The following is a 17,954-nucleotide window of genomic DNA, read 5'->3' on the forward strand; positions in this document are numbered from 1 at the left end:
GGTTTTTATTCACGGAGCGGGGCGTACGCAAAGAGCCGGTTGCTGTGGCAACCAGCGCACGCGGCGCGAAGGGCGGTGGCGTAGCGGGCGGGAGCTGCGGGCGGGAAGCGGGGACGGGCCGAGGCGGCGGCCCGTTCCTGAGGCAGGGCGCCTTTGAGGGCGCAGTCTGTTTCTTTTGTTTTGAAGAGAGAAGTGCGGTTGTTTAGAAGTTGTTTTAACTGCAGCCATTTTTTGTCTTGAGCCGTTTTCAGTACTGGAGGTTGTATGCTTCTGTCACCTGAGCCGCGTTCCTTACTGAGGAGAGGGGAAGGTCAGCCATTCACCGATCCTTTCAAACGTTAGCGAATTCTGAGGGCGGGTTTAAACTAGACCCCTTTTAAAACAATGCTTTTTTGAAAACTTGAGGTTTCATTGCTTTTGCTTTAATATTTCGAGCCCCTTCTCTGGTTTGGGACATTGGCCTACTTGACTTTAACCCTGTGAAAACCGTTCCCTCCCTCTCCTTGCCAATTTTAAACTTTCCCTCTCTCTTTTTTTTTTCCAGTGTTCAGTAGAGAATTAAACCAGATAAGACAACTCAGCTGATGAACAGACATTGACGCTGATTACCATGAACCATTCCAGCCTCTCCTTTCATAGCTTCCTAACAATGAATGCGTGCTAAAATAGCTCTTCTGGGACACAGAGCACTGCTTAAACTCAGTATTTGTCTTTTTGGTACATTATCTGTCCAGTCACCAGATACAGTCATTTTAGGGATAAGGGAGAATCCTTCCCAGGAAAATTTGGGATGGCACATGCTCGTATCTCAGCCAACCTCCCCCCCAATATAGATCCCACAAAAGCCTCTATTGCATTTGGAAAGAGAGCCCTTCCTAAACTGAGTGAGGAGTTACAGTCTCCTGAGCTGCTGACTCAGCAGCGGGCATTGATGGCACTCTGCGACCTGGTCCATGACCCACAAAATGTCTACCAGGCAACAGAAATAGGTAAGTGATCTGTTGTGATAAGCTTTGACAGGGGGAGGGGGACACACACACAAACCCACCTTATTTTTCTGCGCTGCTTGTCCCTTGCAATATCTTTGATGACACAATGTGGCTGTGAAGATTTTTTTGTTTTAATCTCTACTTGTTTTACCTTAAAAAGGTAAAGAATATTATAATGCCATATATATGGCAGTTATTTTAAGAGTATCCTCACTTCAGGATTTATCAATGGCTTACTACAGATTTTATCAACCCCTACATACAAAAGTAGTACAGAATCTTTTTTTTTTTGTCTTCTTCTGAATTTTAGATAATTTCTAACAGGCTAATAAAACCAAAAGTTTAATTAGTCCAAACTTAGAAACATACTCCCCCACCCCTTAGTTAAATTTCATTTGCCTGGAATCTTCTCTAATCCTGTTATCCATGAACCTTTCAGAAAAACAGTGAATTTATGAATTTCTAATAACATGAAACTAGGAAATATATTTTATTTAGAAAGGAGAAAAGAAAAAGGTTTAGTTATCCTAGAGCAGGAAAAAAAGGAAAATCCCTTTTTTCCTTCCTTCATTAGACATTTTCTACCATGTATGACATATGGCAGTGGTACCTTCCTGTATTTTTTATGCCTGAGGAGCTCAAAATACTTATATCTCAGCTCCCGTAATAAGACGAAAATAAAATAATAAAAACAGGCAAAAACCACTGATGAACCTCTTAATAAAATAATATATAAAGAAGATTTACAAGTTTGTTTGCAAAATCTGTGAAGTTGTGTCTTGCCATTGATTCCTTCAACAGTGGGTAGCATGGCACATCCAGATGGAACTGGAGAGGCAAAATATCGGAGCTTTTTATGCAGAACTCCTTCTCAGAAGCATTTCAGTGATTGCAGAATGAGCCTGTAACAAAAAGAAACCCTGGAACTTCATAGGAAATTAAGATACAAGAAAATACAACCACATTTATCATACTCATCATGGTTCTATCTGGCCACCACTATTTTCAAAAGCTTTTATCCCAGCACTTGGAAGAACCCTAATTTGGATTTTGGGAAAAAAACCCCAAATGGTACACACTTATCTTCACAATTTTTAGCAGTCTGTTGTGTATCTACATAGCTCATTATTTAACACTGAAGAATTCCTTCGGTTTGCCACTGATTTTTTTACTCCATTTACTTCCTTCTTATTTTTTTCCTCATAAGAGATACCAATAATCATGTTCAAAACTTAGTAAGTTATCATTTGATTGACAGTAACTGCTGAAGCAATGTGAGATTGTTTAGGGTTTTTTGGTCAGTGTTACGTGTGTATACACATAATCATTAATGGCTCACCAAATTTATTTCCACATGTGAAAAGCAGTGCTATGTCTTTTTACATAGCTCATGCTACACCTAAAAGAAGTTTAAAAAAATGTAGGTGTCAATCCTGCAAACACATGCTTTTCTAAAACTGTCAATAGCTCCACTGACATGAGTTATTTTTAGAGTTATGTCACTTCATATATATTTGCAAGAATAGGATTTAACTTGATATGGAAGTCAGCAGCTTGTTTGTAGCATGGAATTTGTGGCAGTAGGCCTTGAAACTTGGAAGTTTCTTCCCTACTTGAAATATGACAATGAGAGTTTCACCATCTGGACAAGATGAAAATTCTGATGGTTTGCACTTCAAATTGCCAGACAAAAATAAGTATTGCTGTTTTAAAGTAATGTTGGAGTTCAGAAATGTTAAAATGAACTGTTGTGTCTCATAGGGTTCTTGGATAACCTGAAGACTTTGCTGCTACATCCTGACAGTACTGTCCGACAAAAAACAACACAAATCCTCTATATAATGGCTAAGCATAATGTTGGCAGGTAGGTGTAATTCCAGAGTTTACTGAATGGTATGGGAAGCAATAAAGGCGTTTCAGTGAGAAATAAGAACTGATTTTCTAAGTTTTGGCAGGATAGGTGCAAAGAAAATGGAGTATTTAGGTAAGATTAAGCATCTTGCAAATATATGAGTTTTATTATGCTTAGTTAAATCTGTCCTCCGATGTTGTTTGTAGGCAAGGGTTGATCCAAAATGGAGTAATTTCTGCCCTCACTGAGCTCTTGGATGATCCAGTAGATATCTGTCGGAAGAACACACATCAGATTTTTGAAATGATGGCAAAATTACCTGAAGGTAGGGATTTTTTCAGTAGTTAAGTATTCAAATAGGCAAAGCAGATAGGTGAATTTGCCTGATTCCCTATGTAATATCCACTAAAAATAGAGATTTATTTTATTAATTTTTCCTTAAAAATCATATTTTAAAAGAGTATCTTTCCTATTTTTGCTAATCTTAATTTAGTTTTCCTATGAGAATTTATTCTTTGGGTTCTATCAGAAAACTTTAAAAGGTATGACTGTCATCTTTTTTATTGGTGGAGGCAACGATGTTTTCTAGAGCTGCTTTTGCATGTCTAAAAATTTGCAAATTTGTAATAATAGTGAGAATACCCAGCCAAAATACAGAAAATGCTTTATATAGATAACAAGTGAAATTCTCTGTGTCAACATAATATATCTGTGAATAGTCCTCTCTATGTTTTGGGAGGTCTGATCCTGCTAGACCTGTTAATTTGCTTAGGTCTTATGCAAATAAAGGCTACCTGCTCAAGATACAGGTTGTATGAACTGCACACTTGAATTCATATTGCGGAATCTTGCATCAAAAATTCACTTTGCCTGTTTCTGTCTAAAATGATCAGCTGTTCATCATGGTGCATGATTTCATAGCACACAGGGTTTGTAGAAAGTTTTTCTGGTGTTAGGGGATACAAATCTTGTGAAATTTGTTTCATGCCTTCCCCACTCCTTGCAATCACTGGTGTAGGAGATGACGAATGAGCAAGTAGAGGCACCATCCGTTGCGCTATGTATTCCACAGATTATCTATTAAAGTGTGAAAATAGGCTCATAGGCACTGTTTCTTAAATGTATGCTTTGACATTGCTTTCAGTTGGTGGATTTAAAAAAAAAAATCCAAACCCGGGGGTGATGCAAGGAGCAGTGAAGTTTGCTTTCTCTGGCATTTCGTTCAAATATTGTTTGCCCTTAGGTAAAACTGTTAGATGGACTTGGTAAGATATGAAGTTAAAAACATGACAAATGACACCTAACTTCAGATGTCAAATTGAGCTAGTCATCCTACACTCCCTGTACAGCAGGAGTAAAATCAGTATCTCCAGGGGCAAAAGGTCTGACATATCATAGGTGCTTAGTTTAGTACGAGATGAGGTCTGCTCCGCTGATGCCCATTTATCTCCAGTGAGATAAAGAGAAGCTGGGCTGATTACATCAGAGTCAAGCATCTGGCTTTTAAATGCTTCAGTCTAGAGGAATCCAAGCTGAGAATTTGTCTTTGACTTGCTAGAAGAATAGGTCATTGCATCTTTTACGTGCTTTCTTGCTTTATATTTTATGTATATTTATAGTTTTCTAAATCTTACACACTAAGGGACTTTATACTGGTTTGTTACTTTTATTTTGAGATTCTATGATTGTACTTTCAATAGTTTCCTAGTCTGAACATTAGTCTTAAACTTTACTCTTCCCGTTGATGAAAATTAGAATTTTAAAATTAAAATTTCAGTAAATAGAAATTATCAGTTAAAAAGCCATATTGTTTAAATTCATGGGAAAATATCTTGTCTGAGGAATTCTGTTATATTACTGGTGCTTAAAAAATAATTAAATGAACACTTAAAGCGTAAATGAGCGTAAATTAATTTGAAAAGTAAAGATTTATTTTTTTTTAACATGCTTGCAACCCTTCTTGAAGCCCTAAATAACTGAAAGGTATTAATATGGTGGGCTAAATAAATTTGTGAACATCACTCTAGAAAACCAAATTTTCTGCTAATTTAATTTCACTAGCCATTTCACAGATTTTTTCAAGTCAAATGAGAGAAATATACTTGCTTTACCCCTCTGACTGCCTTTAAAGAATTCTTTCCCTTACCTGTGTAGACAGATAGATACCATCCTGTGGGTCATAATAGAAACTTATGGGAGAAGAAAACAGAAGTAAATAAATGCTGCCAAAGTTTTGCAGATCACTATTGGCCATTAACCATTCATCCACACTGGCTAAGGCTGCTGCCTTAGCCCTTTTGGAACTGCATAATTCAGTAATAAGCCTTGCTCTTCAGTCCCTACTGTACTGAACTTTATTAACTCTGTCCTTCAGATGTGGCTTTCTGGTAGGCTAATGCAGGAGCTTACCACTTGTCTTCTTTTGCTGATGGGAGTTTTCAGATGCATGCACAATGCACAACTTAAGTTGACTGGAAATTTTAAGTTTAAACAGGGAAACTGCCTCAGGGTTTGGTGGCTGCTCCACATACCATTTTAGATGTGAATTTGAGACTTACAGATGTAAACTACAACTCATGTTACATGTAAACACCTGCCTGCTTTTAGGTTCTATCTCCCAAAACTCAAAGCATTTACTAAGTAAGTTGGAAAGTTAGCTACGTAAGCAGAAAACAATCACTGGATGATGAATAGAAGTTGTAGGGGGAAAAACACAGTTTAAAAAAAGCTATCCATGTGGCCCTGAGAAGAAGTGAGGGATTGTTTTTTTTTCCCAGTGCTTGCACTTAGACACTTTCTAAATAGCAGGGGCTAAAAACAAGGGTTATATAGAAAGCATTTTATTAGAACTGTCATTTCTATTTAGAGACTTACTGTAGCAGTAAGCAATGCTAGCTCTTGATGGTGCTACAACATAAAACGTTGCTTGTTAAGAATTCCACATAAATCAAAATACATTGCCTGAGCCAGAGGCTACGTAATGGCACACCATACTGCCACTTAGGTCTGCTCTCATTGTTACAGCTTTATCCCTGTGGGCATCTGAATATATCTATCATCTTAGGTCAGAAGCTACTGGTAGGAACTGTCACAACTGTAAAACCAGTTTGGTGATAAACAGGAAATGTGAGATTGGGTTATACAAGGAGAAATCAAGTGTCCTCCTGGAGTGGAAGGATTATTCAACCCCTGCTGAGCTGAGAACTCAGGAAAAGCTGAGAGACAGCTGCAGCAGTTTCTCTCCTCGAAACCTTGCCTTTGATTGAAGGCAAAGGATTCACAGCAGCTCTGAAGTGAGCAGGAGCCTCTGCCAGACAAAGACCAGTTTCCAAATCATGTTACAGTCCCAACTTAACATCGAGACTTGTTTTGGGGAATGGTTCTGGAGTTGTGTCTCCAAAAAGCTGAAAATGGTAATTTAGTAGTAGAAGACATTTAAATAATTGTAAAATTAGTTATTTGGTAAATTCTGTGCATCAGTGCCTTCACTGCAATTCTTTTAAACATAAGTAAGGAGAATTACTTTATTAGAAACCTGATATGTCTGTTCGAAATAATTTTTTTCCCATTCATTAATTCTTAGTATTTAGTATAATCCTAATCTATTTGCAGTGATCGTGCTCTGTATGCATGTAGGCTGACTTTTTCCCTATTTCTCCCCCTCTCTTCTATTTATAAGAAATTAAAAATGAATGTAGAACTGTTTACATCTGTGAAGCAAGCAGAATTTAATCTTTATCTTCTGATCCTCTACTCAAATTTCTCAGATAGCATGATGTGTCTAGCAGTCTCTTTATAGCTTGCTTGAGTCATACCTTTGTAGATTAAATTCTCTTCCAAAACTTAATTTCTTCAGCATGAAATGATGCCAGATTTTGACCATTTGCTCTGTCAAGGTTAGTGCTATGAAAAGCCTCCAAGACCTGTTCAGGATAGAAGTCCTTGACTAGGTTAAGTTAATTTTGCATAGCTTTCTACAGACCAGATTTCCATATAATGTCCTTCGACAGTTTGGGGGGACAGGAATAGAAAAAAAACCCTACAATCCTCAGCCTGTCAGGTATGTGCAGTCTGTAAGATCAGTGGTGTAGAAGCTGAGCTAGCATGTTGCCTGTGAAAGCATGTTTTTTCTGAGCCATGTACTCTTTTTATTTAGATAAAAATATAGCATGTGTATATAAATATACATGCCTTTATTTAAGGGTTGGAAGATAACTCCTTGAGCAGAATTGTTACTGTGGAATGGACTCACATACAGATGACTACTTAGAAAAAACCAGAAAGGTGCTAAAACTGTTTTCTTTGCTATGAGACAATTTGGGGAATTATCAGGGAGAACAGCAAATATTTTCCAACAGGTAGTAAGTCACAAGGCCTGACATAATTCATTTGACATATTACAGGTACAGAAATAGTCTCTGCCTGGTAATTCAACCTCCTTCAGCTAGCCAAGAAACTGCCTGTCTTCCTTTCTGCATATACTTCTACACCTCACATCCTGATAATAAGTATCTTGTATCAGCTGGAGGAAGTCAGCAACTAATATAGCATTCCACAGCTAGATTTCTGATGATTTCTAGAGGCAAGGCAATTTACAGGGCCAATAAAGCAGTATGTTCCACACTGGACAAAAAGAAACAGAAGCTGTACATGCAGTTGGCATGAAGTGTAGTTGGTTTTGTTACATGGGAAGTGGCCAGTGACTCCAGTTAGCTCTATGCCAGGCCACCTGGTCTTTCTCCAAAAAGGAGTAAGTTAGGAAAATGTGGTTATTTTAAGCAAATCCACTCACAGATTATTTTTGAGTCCTGAATTTAAGGATGTATACCAGTATCCTCCAGGAACAGTGGATCATTAAAAACCAAAAGGTGGTAAAATCCACAAGGATTGGGAGAACACTGAGGAGTAACGTGTCCAGAAGAAGCAACAACTCAGTGTCAAGAATTAATGGCCAGAGACAGACAAAAATTAGACAGATATATGTATTCAATAGAGGATAAAAAAAGACAGAAGAACCAGCAGCTGGAGAAAATTAAGAACATTGGAAAAGTAGCAGAACTTCCACTCTCTATGAAAACAGTTGACACACAATCCTTAATGATGTTAGTGAAAGAGTGTTATGCAGTGACAAATTACCTGGACAATAACAACTGCAAAAACAGTTCTAGGAAAAAAAATCTTTCACTAGGATATGGCTAATACTGGAAAAGTTTAATAGTTCTTACCCATTATCTATCCTGTCTTTTATGGTTACTTAATCCTTTTAGACAAAGATTGAGAAGGATTGGATGGGGCAATGGATTTTTAAGCTTGCCAGAACCTCTGTTTGGGAAGAGTTCAAGAGGTAATATTTCTCCTACTTTACTGACCCTCCGTGGCTCCACTATTCCACCCTTGGAGAATCATAACCAATATCAGATCTGTGGATAAGGACTTTCTCCCTTTGAAACTTGCTTTGCTGTATGGACTGCAAATGATAAAAGGACAGATGGCATTCTTATTGCAGCAGATGGAACATCTCTTCTGTGAACGTTATTGTTGCCCAGGTGAAATGAAATCCCAGTTGTATTAATGCAGTTCTTTCAGGTGGCATTGTGCTGCATCACTGATAAACTTGAGAACTGAGAAAATAGATGCAAAATTAATTGCATTATTTATCCAGGTGGACAACTAAGAGTCAAGGGTTTTAATATCAGCACCTATCTTTGGCCCAGACTTTTTAGTTTTACTTCCCTGTGCCTCGGTTTTCTTATACAATCAGAAAATACAATTACTTTACTTTTGTGTAAAACAGAATTTATTTTAACATCTTCAGATAGAAAACAGAGTAACCATGAATTACTCAGAATACTAAGATGAAAAACATAATAGTAATTAAATGATTAGGGAGTTAATAGCAAGAAATTGCCATTTAGAGAACATGATTATGTGAACGGATCACTTAATTTTTTACTACTTTATTCCTCCCCATGCCTATGCTTTTCTTAAGCTAAGTAGGAACACATGGCAGTGCTTCAGTTTCTTTTCTCCTTCCCAAGAATGTCTTCATTCAGTGAGAAATGTAACTAACTCCTTTTCTTTAGGAAATACCCTTAGGCCTTTGTTAAAATATCCTAGGTTCTCAACTTCATTTGCAGGTCACCTGTAATACTTTTGTTGGAAGGAACTTGTTAGTTGAATAAAGATTTATTTTCTGATATAAAACATCTCCTACCCTCATAATTGACTTTACTTCCGGATTCAGTTTTCCTACCCAGCTTTCTTACCTTGAAGCTATGCTCTAATGAATGCCAATGTTTTCTTGTCACTTCTTTCGCTAGTCTGAAATGGCCACAGTACCATGAAAGCTAGAGCTGAAGGAGCTATATCATCTAATAGTCCATTCATTGGAAGAAGAATCCCTGACTCATTTTACACCTTTTTCACAATTCAACGGGCTAATAATAGGGTATTACACTCTAGAAAGCAATTTAGACTAGAAATAACTGTGCAATTTCTCAAGTAAATGGCAGCACTTTAATGGTAAAGTTTAGAGGGTCCTGTACTGGCTCTATAGACTGTATTAGCAATTACCATATATAGCTTTTAGTAAACTCACCAAGTCAAGCAGCTTGACTGCAAATATCACAAGCAGGCAACAGTATCTTCTCATTATAAGTAGGACCTAAATACTCCCTGGGTGGTATGATAAACCTTTTACACCTTCAAGGCACAGCCTTATTGGCTCTTTTGCCTCTATCCTTCAGGTGTAACAGTTGACAGGGCATGCTTAAAGGGGCCATGTGTCTTCAGTACAGGGATAAAATACCTCATTCAAAATTAAATAGATTTTTGTTCATTAGTAATTACGTATAGACTGAAGAGTTTTTTGAAAGTCTTAACCCATGACTTGAGCCTCAGAGAATATTTTTGGTTTTGGTTGCATTCTCTGGCAAGGTCAAAAATAATTATCACTTGAACCACTACCTTCAAGAGTATTGTAGTTCTTTTGGCAGTCCCAGCACATCATTAGGTTAAGTCTCCAGGTCACTTAGAAAAATCCTAACTTGAATGTAGAGATTCTCAAACAGGTCAAAAGGATTCTTAAACATAAGCTAAGAAAGATTAGGACTTTTTGATCCATTTTGTAGAAATGCTGAGAAGGAAACAAAGCAATGAAACTATCCAAGCACTATTAAATATTTTCAGCTGGTCTCAGAAATGATTAATAGGTGAAGGGTTCTAAGTCAAATTCTGTTCAAACTCCAGGGCTATTATTTATCTAGCATCCTCTAACAAGTGATTTTAATGAGTTGATGCTCTTTGTACAGGTGTTGCACCTTTTCTTAATGTACCTCCAGATTTTTAAAAATATTTCACTTAGAGGATGTTCTGGAAGAACCTTGTTATAGTGTGAATGGATGGAATTTTGAAAAAAAACATCAATAAGACTTATGCTGATAGACCGCCTTATATGGCCACTTTTAAAAAATATTTAGATTTTCCTTAAAGCCTTATTTTTCACAAGCATGAGCCAGGCAGAATTTCGTATTGATTTTTGGAGACCTGTTGAAAGCTCAGTACAAAACTGTGAACATATTTTTCAGTTTTTTTTTTCAATCTTTAAATACAGTTTTAGGATACCAACTTCAGGCACTATTCAAAACTTTATGTATGTGCTTATACCTAGACATGTATTTCAAGCATAGATAGCCGTGCAAAGTACCTGCTGTGTAAGACAATATGCAGGTAGGCTTCTTATGTATCTTGCAGTAACCATGGAATTTTCTTTTCTGGTATTTCCTATCGATCTTGATCTATAACTTCTCTCCTAAAATTGTTACTAACCATCTCCCCTAAAAATATAACAATAACATCCATTCAGAATTTGTAAAGACATTAAATGGGATCACATCCCTTAAATCTTACTGAGTTGCTCCAATGTAATTGCTTAAGATTGAAATTGCTGAATGTCGTTGAATAAACAGAGGAAAAAGATCTGGAGCAAATAAACAAAACTTAGCAGCCTGTCATAAAGGAAAGAAAATATCACAAACATTATCCAGTTAAGTAACTGTCATAACACTTATTAATGAACACACCACAGACATGTTCAGCATCATTTGAATTATTTATTTTTTTAAGTGGACAATTTAAATGTTGATGTTATTAACCATTTTGTTTTAAATTTCTTAGAGCCCTTGGCTGAGATTTCTTGCACTAATCATAGTACATAGGGGGAACAAAAGTAGAAGGTTGTTTTCCAGTGTGCATGTGTGTCTGTGTCTCTGTGTACGTATGTGCTTTACAATTATCAAACATATATTTACACACCAACTTTACACTGAAGTCTTAAAGAAGTCTTTTCTATGGCAGGGGAAAGAATCAACTGACCAAATACTTAGGTCTATATGATCCATTTGAGATTTTCCAGTATAGTCCCACAGACCTTCTTATGCATTCAAACTTTTGCCGGAATGTTACTCCAACCAGTAGTGTTTCTTTATGAGATGAAACCTGGAGCTGAGGAATGCATCTCTTCAGTTTCCTTAACTTCACTAAACGGCAAATAATTTAAATTATTAAATTGAAATATCAAGACATTTAGTTATTGTTCATATCGCTCATCTTTAACCTTCTAATAGTACATCACATTTTTAAAATGAAAAAAAAAAACCAACAAAAAAAGACTTTGGAGGCTATATACTACACAATCTCCATGGCTCCTGTTTCTTGGGAAATCTGTTACAATATTACAATTCCCAGAATGTATTTGGAGCAGTGGAACAGAATTGTCCGTTGTCAACTTTCACATTCAGCAATCCAGACACTACAACAATAATTTAAAAAATTGCCTTGTGATTTATTTTTTTACCTGCATTAAAAAAAGGAACACTAACCTACTTCTTAAATATAGTTTGTTGGTTTTTTTTGTGAAACACCACAAGATTTGGCAAAAAAAGATGTAAAAGAAGACTATTTTGATGTATAAAACTCCTTAGCAGTAGAAGAAACACTGACCTTAATTTGGCCTATTCATAGATTCATTTCATGTAGTTTTGCTGCATATTTGAAGCCTTAAAGAGCAGAAAGAGCTGCTAGTCAGTTTGGAAATCACAGAACAGTTGCGCACCAACAATTCCTTTAACAGGCAAGGTGTCCATGATAAACAGTAAAGTAAAGCAGAAGTGTGTACATAGTATATGCTGTGAGTCTTATGCATGTGCATACATGATGTATGCAGATAAACTGTTTGGCTGTGTGTACCAGTATTGTGGGTGCATGCCCATTCTCTACAACTTTAAGTAGTATTTTACTTGAACTCTCCTGTTCTGTAGCTTCTGGTTTGAACTAGCTTTCGTCCCCAACACAACCATTCTGCCCCACACCCTGCAAACAAGTTCATCTGTCACTCACCAGCTTTATATCTTCATAGCGGTAAAATTATAGGACAAGTGGATGAAGAATTGTTTCTTACATAGAACATGATTACACTCCCACTGCAGGAAATTGAATGAAACAAATGGAATAAAAGTGCAGTGACTGTGGTGAGAACATCTCCACAGAGTTAGGCCTCAATCTTTTTTTTTTGTTTTTGTTTGGGTTTTTTTAGTTGTTGGGGGGGTTTTCACTGGGAGAGGGGGGGTGTGTGTGGTTTTTTTGGAGGGGAGGTTTTCACTCTCCAGAACATTTATTTGTGAAAAGTGATGTAGTGGGTTAAGGGGGCATAAGAGGAACTGTGTACATACATCAGATTTCCCCTTTTCTCTCCTTGGGCTACTAAACATTACTCCATTTTTTTCCACTAGAAGTGGAAGTGGTTAGCCCCTTTTTTATCACTTCAGGAAAACAGGTTAAGCCCAAGGATTCTTAGCAGAGGCCAATATATTTGAGATTGTTCTGAATGATGACATCTGTCACTGCATCAAAGACAAATTGGATGTTACTGGTATCAGTGGCGCAGGTGAAGTGCGAGTAGATCTCCTTGGTCTCCTTGTTGCGATTCAAGTCCTCAAACTGGCGTTGGATGTAGACTGCTGCTTCCTCGTAAGTGTTTTGGCCTTTGTATTCAGGAAAGCAGACTGTTAAGGGGATGCGTCGTATTTTTTCTGCCAGCAGATCTTTCTTATTCAAAAAAAGAATGAGGGAAGTGTTGATAAACCAATTGTTGTTGCAGATGGAATCAAAGAGACGCAAACTTTCTGCCATTCGACTCTGTAAGAGAGGGAGCCACAGGGTCAACAAGAGTGTTTCAGTATAACTGTGGAAAGCACAAAAAATACATTGTTATGTCTATCAATGAGCAAAATCCGCTTTTAGAAACAACTTTTGTTTTATTTGGTGACTGTCCATCTTACCTGACCATGAAATTTTAGGGATCTTAGTTCACTTATTTTGATACTTTACATTTCACTGTAGACTACCTCTTCCTTCATTTTTTAAAATATTTGGCAACTATGGAGGAAAGTCTAAAACTGAAGATCTAGAAACAATAGGTGCAACTTGGGAAAACATGGTTGTGTTCAAACTTAGGTTAGAACTATAAACAAATTCCTCAAATAAAAGGGATGAGTAATTTCTAAGGATTTCACACTACAGAAACATTCCGCTGTTAAAGTTTTAAAAAAAGACAGAACTACCACAACACAGTTATAACATTGCATCATGAGATATGTAGTTTAGCACACCATACATACTCAGAATTCTTTCCTTGCCCATTGTATAATGGTAAGCTTGAAAGAATACACAGGAACCACATGCTACTGTGGTGGGACAACTTGTGTATTTGTAGGTGAAAGCTGACTTTAGCCAGACGTGTTTAACATCTTTCTGTCTGCTGCCCTGAGTAGGAAAACTCCATTTATGAACAATTTAGGCTGAGCACCACAATTACATATTTGGAAATGACAATCCAATCCTGCTATAAAATGAAAGCAGAAATGTCTGTTAGAAATCAACAGCCGTCTTGAATTTTCCTGCTGCGACATGCTTATGATGCAGACGGAGCTGTCCATGGTACCAAGTCCTCTCGAAGGCTGTTTATTGGTCAGTTTACACATATAAATAGGTGTAAACAAATATAATGTTTTGAATATAAAATATTCTACATGATTAAAATAAATATCACTCAAGTATTGTCAAAAGTACAAAAAATATCTTAATCAGGCATTTTTGCTAAGGTCAATGTTCTCCAGTGTGTTACAACTTAGATCTTTAGTTCTGTTAGGTTTCATTGGCACATCAGCATTATCACTACCTGACTAACTTTAGTCAGATATTTGTCTAACATGAAACATCTTTAAGTTATGCATTCATAGTTCCTGTTTAAAGGAAAACATCTCTTTTAACCAAAGCATCCTATTCATATTTAGAGAATGTTGATAAGCATACCATTTTACAATGAAGCAATAAGGTTTCATTCCAATCTTTTTCAACACCCAGGAATCACTTCTATTAATAAAACTATAATTCGTTAATAAGTGGACCTTTATTCTGTCTCAGTTCATCGGTGTTCATGTACTGCTGAACAGTAGGAAAATAGGAAAAGAATATATTACTGAAAATTTGAAATAAATTTTTTTCTGTACAGCAAATGTGTTAGGAAAAAGTGTAGAAGAAGTATTCACAAAACAAAGCACATTTAAAAAAACCTGGAATTTATATTGATTCTGAAGATTTCATAGGCTCTGAGACAGAGGTAATGTAAACTGAAAATTGGAATTCTTGCAGTAGTGTCTGTTTAATTTCTTTGATTTTTTTTTTATTTTAATCAGAAGAGTCTTTTAGCTGTGTGCCAGTTCTTATCTTCTTGAAAATAAACATCAACTAATTTTTCACCTTGGTCATAATGTTGTTTGCTGTTTTGACCTTCATGGGCCAGTTTCATATCAGATTCCAAAGCCTGAGTTATGCTCTTCCATCATTCCCATCAAATCCTCTTCAGACACCCCAAAACAAATTTTGCAATTTTTGAGCATCTTTAAAATCTCAGAACACCATCTCTTTCATTTAGAACTGATCCAATGCATAGCTCTCAAAATCATTTCAAGTAGCCAAACTAATGTGATGTTAATCACAGCTTGAAATTCAGTATTCCTACTCAGATGTCCAGGTGGGTTGATTCTGTATGGGAAACATTTCTGTAAAGCTTTTAGCTCTTACCCAAATGACAGGCCTACAGTTAATATTTAGCCTACAGCTAAAAATTAGCTATGGTTCCTTCTTGCATTTTTTTTTTGTTTAGGCTTTATACTGCTGAAAACATTGTTGTGAGGAATCATGGTTCATTCCTGCTTTATCTTCAACAGTCCTTCTCTCTGTTTTGAGATAACAACAAGATTTATTGTACCCCGGTCACAAGATGCAAAGAATCCTTGTACAGTCAGCTCTGTAAAGTCTGCTTGCTGATAAACCACAGATAAAATATGAAGAAAGCTTTTCATATGCAGCAGTATAGATGATAATCTTAACTTCCTTTAAAAAAAATAAACAAGCTAAATATTTATGGAAAATTTTTCAGTGTTAGGTTTCCATAAAGGGATGCATATATTCAGATGATTATTCTTTAAACTGATCTCTACAAAAGCTGCATAAAAACTGTTTGGATTGCCGTTTCATGTATTTGCAGAATCTGGGTTTTTTAACTCAATATATCTTTCATCATTTTTTTCCTTTCAGACAAAGTGAATTTGCAATACTGTCCTACTAAATTAAGAAAATTAATCCTGTTCTGTTTAGAGTATATCTTTCAGTATTCTCAGATCATGAGATTGCATAAGATTTAATATAATTTCTTCAGCTTAGTACATATAGCAAACATAATTAAGATTAGGCATTATCGATCACCATAGGGCATGATGGAAGGCAGGGTTATTGTAAATGACAGGCATCATTAATGACATATCAGGATACAGATCCAAATCCTCCCAGTCTGTTTTCTTTGGCCTCACTTTGTATCACAGTCACACAGTGGATAGTTTCACAATATGTACAGATCATTAATTTAGTGACTTCAGAGCAGTCATCAAAGGAAGAGCAACTTTCCGTTTGTAAACTTTTTATATAGTGGCATGCCTTGCCATCTCAAAGCAAGAGGTTTGGTGTTTTTTATTTAAATAAGAGAAAAATAATACTGAAAATGTCTGGTAAAACTCCTGGAGATTACTGATACCTGATTTTCCAGTGCTTCCAAAAGGTATAATGAATCAATTTATACAGAACTTATATTTTTTCCAAAGAAGTGTACTTTCCTGAAGAAAGCCTGGAATCAACTCAAGCCTAATAGTTTTAGTATAGTCAAAAGTGGTTTGGATTGGCAGAAACAGAAGACTGTAAGGTTCCTCAAAGGATCATATGTACTGTAGGTCATTCCCAATGTATTTTTAAACTCTTCTTAAAGTCTTTTTCACAGAACCTCTCCATTCCCACCTGTTGACTGATCTTTCAACAAACAATAATACATTAATCAAAAGTACTAATTAGTAGATTCTGATGCAGATTATTTTCTTGAAAATGTTTTAGCTGATGCATCAAAGCACAGAAGCAGTCTTAAATTTTTTTTACATGAGACCATTCAATTGGTGACTGACAGACACATCTGAGCCCATAGGACAGTTTGGTGTGGTCTGTTTAACAACTTTTTATCCTGCATCTGCCTATGTCCTGTTATATATGCCCAGATCCTGCCATTACTTCTGGAAGCTGCTGTTAGACGTATCTGATTCCATAGCAATGCAACTTGTTTCCAGAAATACCTTTTGTAACAAAAAATAAAAGTACATTTGACTTCTTGCATTTACACCGGATATAAAATACTACCATTTTTCCCAACTGAAAGAAAAAGATATTTTCTTTATGATGGACTTCTATGCTCGGTACTCTGTATAAACACATTATGTGACATATATTGGTCAAGTGCATGTATAGAAACATAGAATCACAGAATCATAGAATCATGTCCTGAGCTGGGAGGGACCCACAAGGATCATTGAGTCCAACTCCTGTCCCTGCACAGGGCAACCCCAAATTCACACTGTGTCTCTGAGGGCCTTGTCCAAGTGCTTCTGGAATATCACCAGGCTGGTGCCGTGACGTCTCCCTGGGGAACCTGTTCCACGGCTCCACCACCCTCTGGGGGAAGAACCTTTTCCTAATGCCCAGCCTAACCCTCCCCTGGCACATCTCCCTGCCATTCCCTCGGGGCCTGGTGTTGGTCACCAGAGAGAAGAGATCAGCGCCTGCCCCTCCTCCTCCCCTCGTGAGGAAGCTGCAGACCACGATGAGGGCTGCCCTCGGCCTCCTCTGCTCCAGACGGAACAAACCAAGTGACTTTAGGTACTCCTCATACGGTTCCCCCTCTAAACCCTTCACCAACTTTCTGGCCCTCCTCTGGACACTCTCCAGTAGCTTTATATCCTTTAATGTCCTGTGGCACCCAGAACTGCCCACAGCAGTTGAGGTGAGGCCACCCCAGCACGGAGCAGAGCAGGCCAATCCCCTCCCTCGCCCGGCTGCGATGCAGGGCTTGATGCCCCCCAGAGCACACTGTTGGCTCATGTTCAACTTGCCAGCGACCAGAACTCCCAGGTCCCTCTCTGCGAAGCTGCTCCCCAGCCTCTCACTGCCCAGTCTATATGTATGTCCAGGGTTGCCGTGCCCCAGGTGCAAAATCCAGCACTTGCCCTTGTTAAACTCCATAAAGTCAGTGATTGCCCAGCTCTCCAGTCTGTCCAGATCCCTCTCAGGGCCTCTCTGCCCTCGAGAGTGTCAACAGCTCCTCCCAATTTTGTATCATCAGCAAACTTAATTAGTATTCCTTCCAGTCCTGCATCCAAGTCATTTATGAAGAGATTAAAGAGTACTGGCCCCAAGATGGACCCCTGCAGAATCCTGCTAGTGACTGGCCAGTATAACCCCATTTGAGCCCGACCCATCAGCCACTTGCTCACCCATTGCAGTACGTGTTTATCCAGCTGTGTGCTGGACATTCTGGGCAGGAGGAGACTGTGGGAGACAGTACCGAAAGCTTTACTGAAATCCAAGAAGATCACATCGACTGGCTTTCCTTGGTCAGCTCATGGGTAACCTTGTCATAGAAAGAAATCGAGTTTGTAAAGCAGGACCTTCCCCTCGTG

The 17,954-nt window shown here is 37.6% G+C and overlaps 2 protein-coding genes across 3 annotated transcripts in view; one reads left to right on the forward strand and one right to left on the reverse strand.

The window, feature by feature from the left end:
- Positions 1–17,954, forward strand: part of RSPH14 (radial spoke head 14 homolog) — a 115,147-nt gene that overhangs the window by 146 nt on the left and 97,047 nt on the right. The window contains exons 1-4 of one of the 2 annotated variants that reach the window (XM_064465967.1): positions 15–310; positions 545–989; positions 2,751–2,853; positions 3,048–3,166. In XM_064465967.1, coding sequence (XP_064322037.1) covers positions 791–989; positions 2,751–2,853; positions 3,048–3,166 — 421 coding nt within the window. In that variant the 5' untranslated portion in view covers positions 15–310; positions 545–790. Of the gene's footprint in view, positions 1–14; positions 311–544; positions 990–2,750; positions 2,854–3,047; positions 3,167–17,954 lie in introns of those variants that run through there. The other variant, XM_064465968.1, reaches the window with a different exon arrangement.
- Positions 10,944–17,954, reverse strand: part of GNAZ (G protein subunit alpha z) — an 83,127-nt gene continuing 76,116 nt past the window's right edge. Inside the window, exon 3 of the mRNA XM_064465966.1 lies at positions 10,944–13,035. Coding sequence (XP_064322036.1) covers positions 12,691–13,035 — 345 coding nt within the window. The 3' untranslated portion in view covers positions 10,944–12,690. The remainder of the gene's footprint in view (positions 13,036–17,954) is intronic.

This window comes from Phalacrocorax carbo, chromosome 15, assembly GCF_963921805.1.
Source record: "Phalacrocorax carbo chromosome 15, bPhaCar2.1, whole genome shotgun sequence".
Lineage (NCBI taxonomy): Eukaryota > Metazoa > Chordata > Aves > Suliformes > Phalacrocoracidae > Phalacrocorax > Phalacrocorax carbo.